This window comes from Mercenaria mercenaria, chromosome 17, assembly GCF_021730395.1.
Source record: "Mercenaria mercenaria strain notata chromosome 17, MADL_Memer_1, whole genome shotgun sequence".
Taxonomy (NCBI): Eukaryota; Metazoa; Mollusca; class Bivalvia; order Venerida; family Veneridae; genus Mercenaria; species Mercenaria mercenaria.
The window spans coordinates 1205236-1222643 of NC_069377.1; the positions used below are offsets into that span (position 1 = coordinate 1205236).

At 36.8% G+C, this 17408-nt stretch overlaps 1 protein-coding gene across 3 annotated transcripts in view; it reads left to right on the forward strand.

The window, feature by feature from the left end:
• The window catches only part of LOC123536594 (serine/threonine-protein kinase BRSK2-like), a 113075-nt gene extending 95877 nt beyond the window's left edge, over nucleotides 1–17198 (forward strand). For 2 of the 3 annotated variants that reach the window (XM_045319917.2, XM_045319918.2), the window contains exons 16-19: nucleotides 1454–1577; nucleotides 1715–1895; nucleotides 2911–3089; nucleotides 5658–17198. In XM_045319917.2, the coding sequence (XP_045175852.1) occupies nucleotides 1454–1577; nucleotides 1715–1895; nucleotides 2911–3089; nucleotides 5658–5780 (607 nt within the window). In that variant the 3' untranslated portion in view covers nucleotides 5781–17198. The remainder of the gene's footprint in view (nucleotides 1–1453; nucleotides 1578–1714; nucleotides 1896–2910; nucleotides 3090–5657) is intronic. The other variant, XR_008368164.1, reaches the window with a different exon arrangement.
• The last annotated feature ends 210 nt before the right edge of the window (nucleotides 17199–17408 follow it).

Genomic DNA, 17408 nt, shown 5'->3' on the forward strand with positions numbered 1-17408 from the left:
CTCTGGCTACTCTGGCCAGCCAGACTAACGAGAACAAATACAATCCAGGTGACACGGGCCATTCTGGATACTATGGCTGACCAGAGTAGCCAGAACATTTTAACATCCTAGAAACTCTGGCTTTTCTTGCTGAACTCTGGCTACTCTGGCCAGTCAGAGTAAACAGAGTTCTGGCTACTCTGGCTTCTCTGGCCAGCCAGAGTAACCAGAGTTCTGGCTACTCTGGCTGAACTTTGGCTACTCTGGCCAGCCAGAGTTACCAGAGTTATGACTTCTCTGGCTGAACTCTGGCCAGCCAGAGTAACCAGAGTATGACTTCTCTGGCTGAACTCTGGCTACTCTGGCTGGCCAGAGTAGCCAAAGTTCAGCCAGAGTAGCCAGAACTCTGGTTACTCTGGCTGGCCAGAGAAGCCAGAGTAACCAGAGTTCTGACTTCCCTGGCTACTCTGGCTAAACTCTGGCTGAACTCTGGCTAAACTCTGGCTACTCTGGGTACTCTGGCTAATTTCACGCACATGAGTTTGTAACAATTTTTTTTAAAATAGAATTATGCCCCTTGGTATGTAGTTTCAAAAACTGTATAATTTATAAAAGGGCGTAACTAACACGCCCTTCTTTTTCTGGGGCGTCGATATGGGGACCCGGGTAGAGTTACTTAACTGTATGCTGTCCTGAGAAGGACTCGAACCCCCATGCACGGAGTAAGGAATTGTAAGTCAGAGACCTTAACCAGTTGGTCAAAGGGACTCCTCTTTAATAAGTGACAATATTTCACAGACTTTAGCAAATGTCACTTTTAAGTTTATAAAGAACACGTACGTTGTCAGAATTTCACCTGCCTTGAGAGCCTAGTTGTATCTGCTTCGAATGCAGGAGATTGTGGGTTTGATCCCTGGCCGCATCGTACCAAAGAGGTGAAAAATGGTACCAGTAGCTTGTCCTTCAGCATTAAAAAGGGGAACTGGTTCCTCATCTCTTCTCTCATACCCTTATGGTGATGGTTTCAGGCAGGAATCAGGTGACAAGCGTGATTAATATAAGTTGTAGAATTTGCTTCACAATCAAGAATAAGATAAATTAGTATACCGTAAACTAAAAATTTGCTATGATGGAGCAAGTCTTTAACAAGTGTTTTGAATTTTGATATTGGTTTGTTTGTGAATGTAAAATTTTACCATGCTAAATTTCTATAAAGAACTTGCCCATCTTTCAATTTGGACTGTACCATTAACTGTTAAAAAGGGTGCTTACCAAAAAGATACTGACTGAATTGCGAACAGTGCAGAACTTGATCAGACTGCATGGATGTGCAGGCTGATTAAGATCTGCACAGGTCGCAGAGGCAGAATCAATCCTGTCCAGCATGATAAAGGTTAAGGAAAATAAAATGGTTACCCATTCTGCAGTAGTCTTCCATCATGATAATATGTTTCTATTTCTGTCATAATTTCAGAATGACAAAGAAGTCATGGTTTGGTTCACTGATGGGTTCCGAGCGAGAGGAGCACCATTTTGTGATGGTGCGAGATAAACCTCTGTCACAAATCAAAGCTGACCTCATACATGCATTCCTTTCTGTGAGTATACATGGATGTCGTAAATTACTGTAACCCAATTACATTTGAAATTAAAGAAATATGAAGATGTGCACTTTTTTCAACAACCTCTAAATCACTTAAGGAATTATTTGAAATATTTAACTTTGATATTTCAGACACCAGATCTATGCCACAGTGTTGTATCTACAACCACGTTCAGAGCTGAGTACCGGCGATCCGGCAGTTCATCTGTTTTCTCGCGTAACGTGAGATTTCAGGTGGATATAACTCCAGCACACGGCACAACTCGGGAACACGAAATCAGCATGTACTGTCTTACATTCACTCACATCTCAGGTAATGTTAAACCATAAAATGTCTATCACCTGTAACTGTTATTGTTACATACTTATTTGATAACTACGTTAAGTTTCAGTGGAACCTGAAATGTCAATATTTTTCCATATTGATGTTCAAATTTCATATCGGGTATGTGATGTCAGTTTTATGCATGTTGTCACATTAAAAAGTTCTTTAACGTCGACATTTTCAATTTCACCAAGGCTTGCTAACAAATATGTATCATTTATAACCTATAATTTTAGACTGTATAATTAAAATAAATGTACTTTTTTTTTTCTATCGAAAACAATACAGAGGTTATTCCCTCGATAAATCTAGAAATAATGTTATAACCCTCTGAGTAATCTACACTTGTAACTAACATGATTATAAAGGGTTTCTAGTTAATTTAAAGAATACTTTCAAGTGTCCTGATTTTGCCATTCTTTATTTGATGTAAGATAAAATGGTTATGGCAAATGAACTGTCATTGAGATTAACATGACGTTCACACTCGTATACTAGGTCAATTCAATAAGAACACTTTCAGCAAAAAGACAAAATTCAAGGGACAATCTGTTAGAAAACATTGTTTTTGAGGATTCATTGATTTATTTACATTTGACGTTTTGACATTCACAACACTTGGTAAATGGAACAGATTTTGCTGGATACAAAGAATCCGCTATTACCAAAGTTTTCTGTATGATTGTTTCTTTGAAGCAGTGATCTATTAAATATACATGGTTCTATGAAACTTTTTTATTGTGCCTAGTTACTAGATCTCGTGAAAGAAGTTTGGAAATAGGTAACTATTTTTTCAAAAAAATATTTAAGTATACGCCAACTGTTTTACAGGACCATGCATACATGCTTAGGTGTTCCGAATCACTAGATCTTGGGGAAGAAGTGAATCACTAGATCTTGGGGAAGAAGTTTCTTGAATAGCACTTTCATCTGTTGGGAAATAAGGCGTAATTATAAGTCTTTGAACAATGAACATTTGAAATATATGCAAACTTTTTTACAGGACCATCAAGAAGATTCCGACGTGTTTGTGAACACATACAGAACCTCATGTTGGGTCCACGTGGAGACGCACTGAGCCAGCGGAAGATTAGCACGGATAGTTCCTCATCATATACCTCCGAGTGTAGTGCGTCTCCAACCCACAGTATCTCAGTGACACGTGCAGACTGTGATGATGATGTAAGATTTTTGTCTGAGATGGATTTACAGTTATTTTTTGCTGCAGGTGGTCATTGGTCTGACCATTGGTCATTAGAGACTTGGTTTCAGACCAATATTTAAAGAATGCTGTAGACTAAAGTAGTCAGTCTTCATAGGATAATTGCCTGCTAACAGTAGATGATACCAGAAGTTATTGGGCCAGTATAGGTCAAAGGTCAAGATTATGGTGACCTTCTGACTAAAAATGGTTTCATTCTAACTGGAGATGGCTTAAGCTTGCAGAGGTGAAACTTTTTAGTATTTTATCCTGTAGTCAACAGATTGCACCTGTGATTTGGAGGACAGTAGGTCAAAGATCTGGGTTACTATGACTTTCATACTGCTAGTGGTCTCTGCTCAATAACTGGAAAGCTCTTTGACCTACCTTGGTCAAACTTTATAGATTGATTATTTTTGGCCAGAAGGTGATTAATATTGTTCAAGGAATCGTTAGGTCAAAGTTCAAGGTCATATTGACCTCAAAACTAAAAGCAGTATCCAAGCAACAAGTGGAGAAGGCTTTGGCTGTCAAAATGACTAAATTGCCACCTACAGGCCATCATAGGGTGTGTTTTTTAGCTCACCTGTCACTAAGTGACAAGTGACAAGGTGAGCTTTTGTGATCGCGCAGCGTCTGTCGTCCGTCCGTTAGTCCGTCCGTAAACTTTTGCTTGTGACCACTCTAGAGGTCACATTTTTCATGGGGTCTATTATTTATTATGATATCTAGGACAAGTTCGAAACTGGGTCACGTGCGGTCAAAACCTAGGTCAGTAGGTCTAAAAATAGAAAAACCTTTTGACCTCTCTAGAGGCCATATTTTTCACAAGATCTTCATGAAAATTGGTCAGAATGTTCACCTTGATGATATCTAGGTCAAATTTGAAACTGGGTCACGTGCCATCAAAAACTAGGTCAGTAGGTCAAATAATAGAAAAACCTTGTGACCTCTCTAGAGGCCATATTTTTCATGGGATCTGTATGAAAGTTGGTCTGAATGTTCATCTTGATGATATCTAGGTCAAATTTGAAACTGGGTCACGTGTGGTCAAAAACAAGGTCAGTAGGTCTAAAAATAGAAAAACCTTGTGACCTCTCTAGAGGCCATACTTGTGAATGGATCTTCATGAAAATTGGTCAGAATGTTCACCTTGATGATATCTAGATCAAGTTCAAAAGTGGGTCACGTTCCTTCAATAACTAGCTGTATGAAAGTTGGTCTGAATGTTTATCTTGATGGTATCTAGGTCAGATTCGAAACTGGGTCAACTGCGATCAAAAACTAGGTCAGTAGGTCTAAAAATAGAAAAACCTTGTGACCTCTCTAGAGGCCATACTTTTGAATGGATCTTCATGAAAATTGGTCAGCATGTTCACCTTAATGATATCTAGGTCAGATTTGAAACTAGGTCACGTGCCTTCAATAACTAGGTCAGTAGGTCAAATAATAATAAAAACTTTGTGACCTCTCTAGAGGCTGTATTTCTCATGGGATCTGTATGAAAGTTGGTCTGAATGTTCGTCTTGGTGATATCTAGGTCAAGCTCGAATTGGGTCAACTGTTGTCAAAAACTAGGTCAGTATATCTAAAAATAGAAAAACCTTGTGACCTCTCTAGAGGCCATACTTTCGAATGGATCTTCATGAAAATTGGTCAGAATGTTCACCTTGATGATATCTAGGTCAAATTTGAAACTGGGTCACGTGCCTTCAATAGCTAGGTCAGTAGGTCAAATAATAAAAAACCTTGTGACCTCTCTTAGACTAGAGGCCATATTTTTCATGGGATCTGTATGAAAGTTGGTCTGAATGTTCATCTTGATGATATCTAGGTCAAGTTCGAAACTGGATCAGCTGCGATCAAAAACTAGGTCAGTAGGTCTTGAAATAGAAAAACATTGTGACCTCTCTAGAGGATATACTTTTGAATGGATCTTCATGAAAATTGGTCAGAATGTTCACCTTGATGATATCTTTGCAAATTTGAAACTGGGTCACGTGCTGACAATAACTAGGTCAGTAGGTTAAATAATAAAAAACCTTGTGACCTCTCTAGAGGCCATATTTTTCAATGGATCTTTATGAAAATTGGTCAAAATTTTTATCTTGATGATATCTAGGTCAGATTCAAAACAGGGTCACATGAGCTCAAAAACTAGGACACTATATCAAATCATGGAAAAAACAGTGTCATACTCAGTTCAAAACTGGGTCATGTGGGGACAGGTGAGCGATTCAGGACCATCATGGTCCTCTTCTTTAAGATGAATAAGGAGTATGTAGGTTACTAGGTATGGTCATTGGATATCACGTTTACATGATAGGGCTTTGAGTTATAAATGATAGGACTGTATTAGAAAGTGTGTTACAATGTTAGCCTTTACTACTTACCTTTTCTATTTTGATAATAGTTTTCTCTAAACATTAACAGATACAGAAAAAAAAAACACACTGTAACTTAAAATGAGATGTTACTAGGAAAAGGACAAATATAATACAAGCATCTTGTGAAACATAATTTATGCTACTAATCTCTTTGTATTGCAGACCCCAGTGTTTGATAGAATAAGTAAAACCCCTACCCCACAGAGAAGAGATATACCTCGAGTGATCACAAATGGACGAAGAGTAATTGTAGATCCAAGTATCAGACGAAAGGATAAGATGTGACACAGGCTATAGACCCATCAAACACAGTCTGGTTTATGATCAGATTTTGTTAAAACATACAATATTGAGATTTTGAACAACAGACTGGTGCACTTCTGTGTAGATATCTGGAAGAACAGACTGATCCACTCATACATGTTAGAATAGTAGACTGGCTCACATTTACATGGATATTTGGATATCTTAAAAAATTAGACTGGTGCAATTCAGCATAGATATCTGGTAAAACAGACTGGTCCATTCATATATGTTATAGTAGTAATAGACTGGCTCACATGAACATGGTTTATATTCCCTAAGATATCTTTGAAAAGCAGACTGTTGCAATTCAGCATAGACATCTGGTAAAACAGACTGGTCCATTCATATGTTATAGTAGTAGTAGACTGGCTCACATGAACATGGATTATATTCCCTGAGATATGTTTAAAAAGTAGACTGGTGCACTTTGGATGAATATTATAAATGGGGTAAAATACAGACTGGTTAAGATTGATATTTGTGTTCGGTTCACTTCCATTTGGTTACCATGGAAAACTTGACTCACAGATATAAGTTGGAATGGCAGACTGAAGCACTTCAGTATGTGAATCTTGAACTTCTGTCGGATTAACCAAAAAGTACACTTCAACAGGAAAATGTTTGCTGATGCAGATTACAAATTGGAAGGGTGTATTAAAATGTAAAGCTAGATACTTAATTATTTCATGCCAAGTGCAAAGAAATGTAACACAGCTAAATTTTAAAATGTATGGAAAGACTGTTATTGAGTGGAGAAGCAGAACATTTTTAGGGTTGTTTATTGCAGCTGGCACAGTCTTAATGGGGAACTGTGTCAAAACTTAATAAATTTTAAAGTTTCATGCAATGACTGCTAGAGGGTAATAAATGAAGCTCAGAGTGCTTTGATCAGAGAGAAAAACATTGAAAAACAAGAACTTGAATGGTTTTGTGATTTGTGTACAATGCACCAACAACATGTGAAGTAAGCAAGGGACATAAAATCTTTCAATTTATGTTGGATTACACAATTATGTAGATGGAATGATGTATGCATGATTATAAAACACTTGAATTAATTGGCTGACTGAATGTGTAGGACAATTCAGTATTATATACATAAATTATGTAGTTATATATGTATCAAAGAAAATCATTGTATCGAAGTTAATTGGACATTGTTTCATCCATTGTTCTGTTTGGGTGATACTGTTTGTTTGTTTTTGGTTTAACGCCGTAACTTTTTCAGCAGTATTTCAGTTATGTAACAGTTATTGTAACAGGACTTTAATCTACAATGTTGTGATCGATTCAAGTGGATTTTGCCACACCTAGATCCTAGAGGCTGCTTGCTAGATCCTAGGGGCTGTTTGCTAGATCCTAGGGGCTGCTTGTGTTGGGTGTGATACGGTCGGGCAAAATCCATGAGAGTCAAAGGCATCACTCTGATCAAGGCACAGCTGTAATGGCCCTTTTATTAGCTCAACTGTCACATAGTGATAGGGTGAGCTTTTGTGATCACCCTTCATCTGTCGTCTGTTTGTCCACAGTTTTTGTTAACACAATAGAGACCACATTTTACAATTAATTTTAATAAAACTTGCACACAACTTGTATTGGCTTAATATCTCGTTTCCTTTTGAAAACAGGTCAGATCTCATCATGGCGTCAAGATTTATGGCCCCTTAAAGGGCCAAAATTTGCTATTTTTGGCTTGTGAACATGATAGAGACCACATTTTGCAATCAACTGTAATTAAACTTGCACACAACTTGTTTTGGCATAATATCTTGGTTCCTTTCAAAAACAGGCTGGATCCCATCATGGGTTCAAGAGTTATGGCCCCTTAAAGGGCCAAAATTTGCTATTTTGGCCTGTGAACATGATAGAGACCACATTTTGCTATTGATTTTAATCAAACTTGCACACAACTTGTATTTGCATAATATCTTGGTTCTTTTTGAAACTGGCCAGATCCCATCATGGGTTCCAGAGTTACGGCCCCTTAAAAATTGCTATTTTAGCATTGCAGCCATATAGAGACTTCATTTATGGTTTGATTTGAAACAAACTTGCAAAATATCTTTAACAACAATAGATCTTGGATTCCATGATGAGACTGGCAGATCCAAGCATAGGTTCAGAAGATACAGCCTCTGAAAGAACAAAAAAATTTTGATTTTACCTTGTGAACACGATAGAAGTGATATTTTACATTCCAATGTAATTTTAACTCCACTTACAACTTAAGTCACAATAGTATTTCGGTTTCTTTCAAAAACTGTCTAGATTCCGTCATGGGTTCTAGAGTTACTGCCCTTAAAAGTGGAAAAAAATTTCTATATTGGCCCTTTCAGCCATATAAAGATTTTGTTTATGCTTTGATTTAAAATCAAAGGATAAGCATGTTTACATTCTAGGGGACACATTTTTAATACAAATGTACTATCTTTATTAAACTTGGTCAGAATGTTTGTTATCATAAAGTCTTGGATGATCGAATGATCAATATCTTGAAGTTTGATTCTTGGTCATGTGGGGTAACAAATTAGGTCACTAGGTAAAATCAAAGAAAATGCTTGTGTACACTCAAGAGGCCACATTTTGGCCCAATCTTGATGAAAATTGGTCAGAGTATTTGTCTCCATGAAATCACTAGGTAAACCTGTTCACATTGTTATGGTGTGTTACTCAGATGAGCAACCTTGGGCCATCTTGGCCCTTTTGTTATATACAGATACCTACTTCTAGTACTATATCATCTGGAACTGAAACCAGTTTGAAACTGAACTATTTGGTGTACGTAAAATCGAGACCCCATCATATTAACTTCATTTTGGACATCTTAGTTGATGTCAACTGGAGCAAATAGTCCAGCCATTTGAATATATTCACTTACCTGATGGAAGTTGAATACAAGCTGTATTATAGAAAGAAAATACGTTGGTGTGTCAGAAATTAACATAACTGTGCAATATTAAAAATAAAGTTGTGCAATATAGGCTATATTTATTCCAAGCTGGAAATGTGCAATTTAGAATATTTGTATTTATACTTTGTATTGTTGTGAAATACATGCTGCATGAATTACATATTATGAGCTGCGCCATGAGAAAAGCATCTGCTCAGATTGGTCAGGATCCATGCTGTTCACTTTCAAAGCCTGTTGCAATTAGAGAAACCGTTAGTGGCCAGTGTGGATCCGAACAGACTACGCAGATGAGCAGGCTGGTCTTGATCCATGCCGGTAGCAAAGCCACTGTGTTGGTTTTCTCATGGCTTGGTTCATATGCTGACACAAAATTCAGAAGTGCAAAGTTAACTTTATTTATTACACAGTTATTACTTTATTTATTATCATATGTTATTTATTGGGAAGATGCAATATGATTTAATTTATTTTTAGCTCCACTATTCAGAAAATATGGGTGCTATTCTACTGGCGTCGGCTAAGCTTTGAAATTTTTTGTTAAAGTTTTTCAGCAACCTTTGTTTTTCTTCGTAACTATGGCTTATATCTTACTGTAAATTCACATTAACATTGTTCAGCATGCAAACAAAGCATTTGCAGGGGCTGCACCCATTATACCCAAGGTCAAGGTCACCAAGGTGTTATACTTTATTGGTTATTTTTTATGTTAAAGTTTTTCGGCAACCTTTGTTTTTCTGTCATATCTTTGTTACTATTGCTTATATCTTACTGTAACTTCACATTTACATTGTCCAGCATACAAACAAAGCATGTGCAGGGGATGGGCCCATTATACAGAAGGTCAAGGTCACCAAGGTGTTATATTTAGGTTATTTTTAATGTTAAAGTTTTTTGGCAACCTTTGTTTTTCTGTCATATCTTTGTTACTATTGCTTATGTTTTACTGTAACTTCACATGAACATATATGAAAATATCTTCCTTTTAAAGTAGAGGTCTCTTTTTGAGACATAAATTCATTTTACTGTCAAATTGCCGAATATTGGAGAACGCTGTCTTACGGACAGCTCTTGTTATTACTCCATGCTGAAAAAAGCATATTTTCTGTCTTAAGTTAAAGATATTTAAACTTTATTTGTTAGTTTTCTTGTAGGGATACTATATCACCAAACTTTCCTGGTTTTTCACGAATAATTGATGGTTAGTTTTCATGAAATTCACAAAAGATATACATTTCCAAAAAAGGTTGTAAGTGTGCAGATATATATGTCAATACTTGATCAATATCAGAATGCATGAAGAGCTGAATTGTTTTTTTTTTAAGCAGTTTATACAACATTGAGTCTATTCAAGATTTTTGTAATAAATGCTTAATGCATATTTTTAGTTCACCTGAACTTTGTTCAGGATGAGCTTTTAGTGTAGGTGGATAGTCGGTCGTCCGTGATCAATGTTTTTACTTAAACATCTTCTTCTCTGAAACTGCTGGTCAGAATTACACCAAATTTTGTCAGTAGCGTCCTTGTGTGGACTTCTGTCAAGTTGGTTTACATTGGCTCCTTTTAAGGGCCGCCAGAGCCAAAAACAGAAAAAAAACTTTAAAGAACTTCTACTTGTGAACCATTTGATTGATCTTCAAACCTTATCGGTAGCATCATTACAAGGTCTTCTCCCAAATTTGACCAAGTGAGGACATTTGGCCCCCGTTTTGGGCCACTGAAGCTAAAAATAGAAATACCTTTAAAATACTTTTTCTCATGAATTTTGAAGGATCTTCATCAAACTTGGTCTGTAGGATTATTATATTGTTCTCTCCCAATTTGATATAAATGGGGGCACTCGGCCCCTTGTAGTGGCCATTAGAGCTAAAATTAGAAATACTGTTAAACATCTTTTTCTCATGAACTTTTGGAAGGATCTTCATTAAACATGGTTTATAGCATTATAAAATCGTCTCTCAATTTGCTGAATTATGGGCAGTCGGTCCCTTGTAAGGGCTGCTAGGACTAAAAATAAAAATAGCTTTTAAAAATTACTGCTTTTGAACTGCTTTATGGATCTTCATCAAACTTGGTTAGTAGCATTATTATAAGGTCATCTCCCAAAATTTGTTCAATCAGTGGGAGAGTAGCCCCTTTTAAATAGAAATACATTTAAATGACTTCTTCTCATGAATTGCTTGATGGGTCTTCATCAAACCTTGTCTGGAGCATCATTATAAGGTCCTTTACCATGTTTGTTTAATTGGGAGCTTTTGGTCCCTTTTAGGGACAACTGGAGCTTGAAATAGAAATAACTTTAAAGTTCCTGATCTGCTTGATGGATCTGCATCTAACATGGTCTGTAATACCATTATAAGGTCTTATGCCAAATTGGTTCAAATGGGGACACTGGCCGTTTTATAGGAACCACTATCGTTAAAATAGAAATACTTTTGAATGATTTCTTCTGATGGTTAGTGCATGACACTAAGCATGCAAAATACTCATTTATAGAGAAATCTTTTAATAAGTTTTGTTTTAATGAACAGCTTAAAGGATTTTTACGAAACCTAGTGAGAAGCAAAGTCAGATGATTGAGGTTTTCTTCAGGTGAGCAAATCAGGCCCAGTTGGGCTTCTTGTTAAAAATCTTTAAGGAATGAAGTATGAATGGATTGACTTCATTAAATCCCCCCAGTCATGTAATTCTTAAAGTCAAGTTCCTGACATTTTACACCTGTGATGGGGATATATTTGGTCTACTGAAAGGTTGACAGTTCCATTTTCTAGTTATACCCTCACAAAGAAATTTGGGGGATATATAGGAGTGACCATGTAGATTAAGTTCGACTGTGAGGTCAGAAGGTCAAGGTCACAATGACCCGGAACAGTTAAACAGTTTTCAGATGATAACTTGAGAACATTGGGGCCTAGGATCATAAATTTTGGTACACAGGTGTAACATCATAAAATACAGATCAAGTTTGATTTGACGTCAATAGGTCAGAGGTCAAGGTCACAATGACCTGAACCAGTTAAATAGTTTCTGGAAGATAACTTGAGAATGCTTGGGCCTAGGATCATAAAGTTTGGAACACAGGTGTAACATCATTAAATACAGGTCAAGTTCGACTTTGAGGTCAAAGGTCAAGGTCACAAGGAACCAGAACAGTTAAAGTTGAGCACACTTGGGCCCAGAATCCTGAAAGTGGATAAGGAAGTTGGTCATGACCAGTAGATGACCCCTATTGATTTTAGGTCAGTAGGTCAAAGGTCAAGGTCACAGTTACCCGGAAATGTTAAACCATTTCTAGACAATAACTTCAGAACACTTGGGCGTAGGATCATGAAAGTTGATAGGAAGGTTGGTCATGACCAGCAGATGACCCCTATTGATTTTGAGGTCAGTAGGTTTTATTTACACAGAATGATATAACTTTTTTTGCAGGATTGACAGATTTAAGTAATTTTTGATGCACCGGTGTAACATCATCAAATAGAGAACGAGTTCGACTTTGACATTGGCTTACTTCTGTGACAAGGCTGTATTGTGGGGGTATAAACCATCACTCCAGTGACAGCTGTAGTTGAAAGTGGTTTTAAATGTATGAGAATTATCAATAGATACAGGACATAGAAGGTTCACTGGGTGGCTGTTGTCTTTTTGTCTTACTTGTGATTCCTCAGAGATGATATTTTTTCTTTACTAGGATTCTGTACCAAATTTGGACCAAATCATCTTATACAAAACAGAAACCAATAATACCTCTGCCAGTATCAAGCTATGTTACCAAGTTAACCCTTACCATGCTAAATTTCTATAATGAACTTGTCCATCTTTCAGTTTGGACAGGACCATTAACTGTTAAAAGGGGTGCTTACCAAAAAGATACTGACTGAATAGCGAACAGTGCAGGTCATGATCAGACTGCACATCCATGCAGTATGATCATGATCTACACTGGTCACAAAGGCAGAATCAGTCGTGTCCAGCATGAGAAGGGTTAACATAGAAAATTAATTAAATTCCCAGTTCTAAATTGAAAACAATATACTCAGGTCTAATTTATCTAGACAAATACAGGTGTTTTACTAAGATTTCATTGGGCCTACAGTTTACTAGCAGTGATTGGAAATTGCTGTAGTTTTAGCAAGGAATAAACAAATAAGGAATTAGTATAAAAATAATTAAATGACCAATGTTTCAGTACCTCATATATATTTAGTTATACATGAATTATTATGTATTCAATGTGTTATATGATTTCTTGTTTGTTTTAGTTAATCATCTTGATACATTTTCATTTTTTGCTTGTTCAGGAAGTGTTTGTTCATACATGTTCAGAACATTACTGCTTCTGGTAAGAGAAACATAGTTTCACTTCATAGACTGCTTGTTTAAAATCTAAGAAAAATGAGTCCGTTGAAATGAATATTTAATATTTCTGTTGTTGTTTTTTTGTACCATTTTTAGCTCACCTGTCACAAAGTGACAAGGTGAGCTTTTGTGATAGCGCGGTGTCCGTCGTCCGTTGTCCGTCCGTGCGTCCGTAAACTTTTGCTTGTGACCACTCTAGAGGTCACATTTTTCATGGGATCTTTATGAAAGTTGGTCAGAATGTTCATCTTGATGATATCTAGGTCAAGTTCGAAACTGGGTCACGTGCCATCAAAAACTAGGTCAGTAGGTCTAAAAATAGAAAAACCTTTTGACCTCTCTAGAGGCCATATATTTCACAAGATCTTCATGAAAATTGGTCAGAATGTTCACCTTGATGATATCTAGGTCAAGTTCGAAACTGGGTCACGTTGGGTCAAAAGTTAGGTCAGTAGGTCTAAAAATAGAAAAACCTTGTGACCTCTCTAGAGGCCATATTTTTCATGAGATCTTCATGAATATTGGTCAGAATGTTTATCTTGATGATATCTAGGTCAAGTTCGAAACTGGGTCACGTAGGGTCAAAAACTAGGTCATTAGGTCTAAAAATAGAAAAACCTTGTGACCTCTCTAGAGGCCATATTTCTCAATGCATCTTCATGAAAATTGGTCAGAATGTTCATCTTGATGATATCTAGGTCAAGTTCGAAACTGGGTCACGTGGGGTTAAAAACTAGGTCAGTAGATCTAAAAATAGAAAAACCTTGTGACCTCTCTAGAGGCCATATTTTTCATGAGATCTTCATGAATATTGGTCAGAATGTTCACCTTGATGATATCTAGGTCAAGTTCGAAACTGGGTCATGTGGGATCAAAAACAAGGTCAGTAGATCTAAAAATAGAAAAACCTTGTGACCTCTCTAGTGGCCATATTTCTCAATGGATCTTCATGAAAATTGGTCAGAATGTTCACATTGATGATATCTAGGTCAAGTTCGAAACTGGGTCATGTGCGGTCAAAAACTAGGTCAGTAGGTCTAAAAATCGGAAAACCTTGTGACGTCTCTAGAGGCAATATTTTTCAATGGATCTTCATGAAAATTGGTCAGAATGTTTACCTTGATGATATCTAGGTCAGGTTCGAAACTGGGTCACGTGGGGTTAAAAACTAGGTCAGTAGATCTAAAAATAGAAAAACCTTGTGACCTCTCTAGAGGCCATATTTTCATGAGATCTTCATGAATATTGGTCAGAATGTTCATCTTGATGATATCTAAGTCAGATTCGAAACTGGGTCACGTGGGGTCAAAAACTAGGTCAGTAGGTCTAAAAATAGAAAAACCTTGTGACCTCTCTAGAGGCCATATTTCTCAATGGATCTTCATGAAAATTGGTGAGAATTTTCAGCTTGATGATATCTAGATCAGGTTCGTAACTGGGTCATGTGCGGTCAAAAACTAGGTCATTAGGTCGAAAAATAGAAAAACCTTGTGACCTTTCTAGAGGCCATATTTTTCACGAGATCTTCATGAAAATTGGTGAGAATGTTCACCTTGATGATATCTAGGTCAAGTTTAAAAGTGGGTCACGTGCCTTCAAAAACTAGGTCATTAGGTCAAATAATAGAAAAACCTTGTGACCTCTCTAGAGGCCATATTTTTCAATGGATCTTCATGAAAATTGGTCAGAATTTTTTATCTTGATGATATCTAGGTCACATGTGCTCAAAAACTAGGTCACTATGTCAAAAAATAGAAATAACGATGTCATACTCAGTTGAACACTGGGTCATGTGGAGATAGGTGAGCGATTCAGGACCATCATGGTCCTCTTGTTTATCTGTGTGATCTAAATAGTTATTACTAGGATATTTACTGCTAAAGTGAGCATGTTTATTGTAAAATTGCTATGCGGTTCTCTAACAGGAAGAGGCAAGTACTTGAAATGCAGCTCATTGATTGGTCAGTCTAAATTTCTGATTCATGTTGGAATTCTTATATACTGTAGAAATAATTATTTTATAAAAGCAATATTAAACCAACTGCTTCAAGTTGTACTCGATTTCATTGCTCAAAACACTTATTAAGTTATAAACAAAAATCCACCAATTAACACTAGTGATTCTTAAAAAGGCTATTTCTATTTTTATGTTTGCTCTTTATTACATGTTTTTAATGGAGTTGTGAAATGTCAGAAAGATTTTTGTCCCCTTGCTTTATAATTCTTGTATTAGAACTGAAGGCTACAAATTGTATACAGTCTGACATGTTTATAGTAGTTACAGAATGAATGGAACTGGAAGTAACCACTAGATACAAGTGAATATGACAGCTATGTTGTTTAAGTGATAATAATGTCTCCCATGTGTGGTGGGGGAGACATATTTGTTTTAGTTCTGTCCAGCTGTCTGCCATAAAGTTTCTTCACACAACTCCACCTGACTGAACATGTTAAAGCAAATTTCAGCAGACATATATAAAGGTGAACTTCCTAAGCATGATCACAAGGGGGCCTCTGTGGCCGAGTGTTAAATGACCCTGATTTCAAATCACTTGCCTCTCATCGATGTTGGGGGCGTTGAATTCTTCATGTGAGGAAGCTATCTAGCTGGCTTATGGAAAGTCAGTGGTTCTACCTAGGACCCGGCCCATGGTGAAATAATGCACAGAGAGGCACCTGGGTCTTCCTCCACCGTCAAATCTGGAAAGTCAACGTATGACCTATAATTGTGCCGGTGCCAACAAAGAGAACAACAACAAAAATAAGCATGATCATGCTATAAACAGGAGAACACTAATTCATGTTAGACTGTATATAATATAGCCTTATCCAGAATTTCACTGTTATCATTTAGGATATAAATGATTTTGTTAACTGTTACAGTTTGTGTGCCAGTCATCTTATATGTGTTCAAGTTGTGTACCAGTCATGCATGATTTTAGCTCACCTGTCACATAGTGACAGGGTGAGCTTTTGTGATCACATTGTGTCTGTCCGTCCATCCATCTGTCTTTCATTCACAATTTCTTTTCAACACTATATGAACCACATTTTGCAACTGGTTTTTATCAAACTTGCAGACACACTTGTATTGACATATTATCTCGGTTCCTTTTGAAAACTGGCCAGATCTCATGAGTTATGGCCCCTTAAAGGACCAAACTTTGCTATTTTTTGCTTATGAACACAATAGAGACCACATTGTGCTATTGATTTTGATAAAACTTGCACACAACTTGTATTGGCATAATATATCGGTACCTGTTAAAAACTAGCCAGATCCCATCATGGGTTCTTGAGTTATGGCCCCTTAAAGAACCAAATTTTGCTATTTTTGGCTTGTGAACAAAATAGAGACCATATATTGCAATTGATTTTGATAAAATGCGCACACAACTTGTAGTATTGACATAAAATCTCAGTTCCTTTTGAAAACTGGCCAGATCCCATCATGGGTTTCAGAGTTATGACTCCTTAAAAGGCGAAAATTTGCTATTTTTTAACTTTGAACACGATAAGAGTCTGCATTTTGCAATGATTTTAACAAAACATGACACAACTTGTATTGGCATAATATCTCGGTTCCTTTTGAAAACTGTCCAGATCCCACCATGGATTCCAGAGTTATGGCCCCTTAGAGGGCCAAAAATTGCTATTTTGGCTTTTGCAGTCATATAGAGACTTCGTTTATGTATTGATTTAATACAAACTTGCAACATATCTTAAGCAACAATAGATCTTTGATTCCACGATGAAAGAGCCAAAACCTGTTAATTTTACCTTGTGAACATGATAGAAGTGACATTTTACATTGGATTTTAACCACACTTAGACACAGCTTAAGTCACAATAATATCTATGTTCCTTTCGAAAACAGGCTAGATTCCCTCGTGGGTTCTAGAGTTATTGTCCCTGAATGGGGAAAAATTTCTATATTGGCCCTTGTAGCCATATAGAGGTTGAATTTATGCTTTGATTTGATACAAACTTGCACAGAATGTTTATTTTGATGATCTCTAGGCCAAGGTCGAAACTGGGTCATGTGGGGTCAATGACTAGGTCACCAGGTTAAATCAAACGAAAATCTTGTTAAAACCCTAGAGGCCATATTTATGAACCTTTTTTTTTCAGGAAACCGTTCATCTTGATGATTGCTAGGCCACGTTGGAAACTAAGTCATGTGGGGTCAAAACAAGGCCATCCTCTTAAATCAAAGGGAAAGCTTGTTAACATTCTAGAGACAATATTTAACACCCTATCTTCATGAATCCTGGTCAGAGTGTTTATCTTGATGATTCTTATGTCAGGTTCAAAACTGGGTCGTATGGGATCAAAAACTT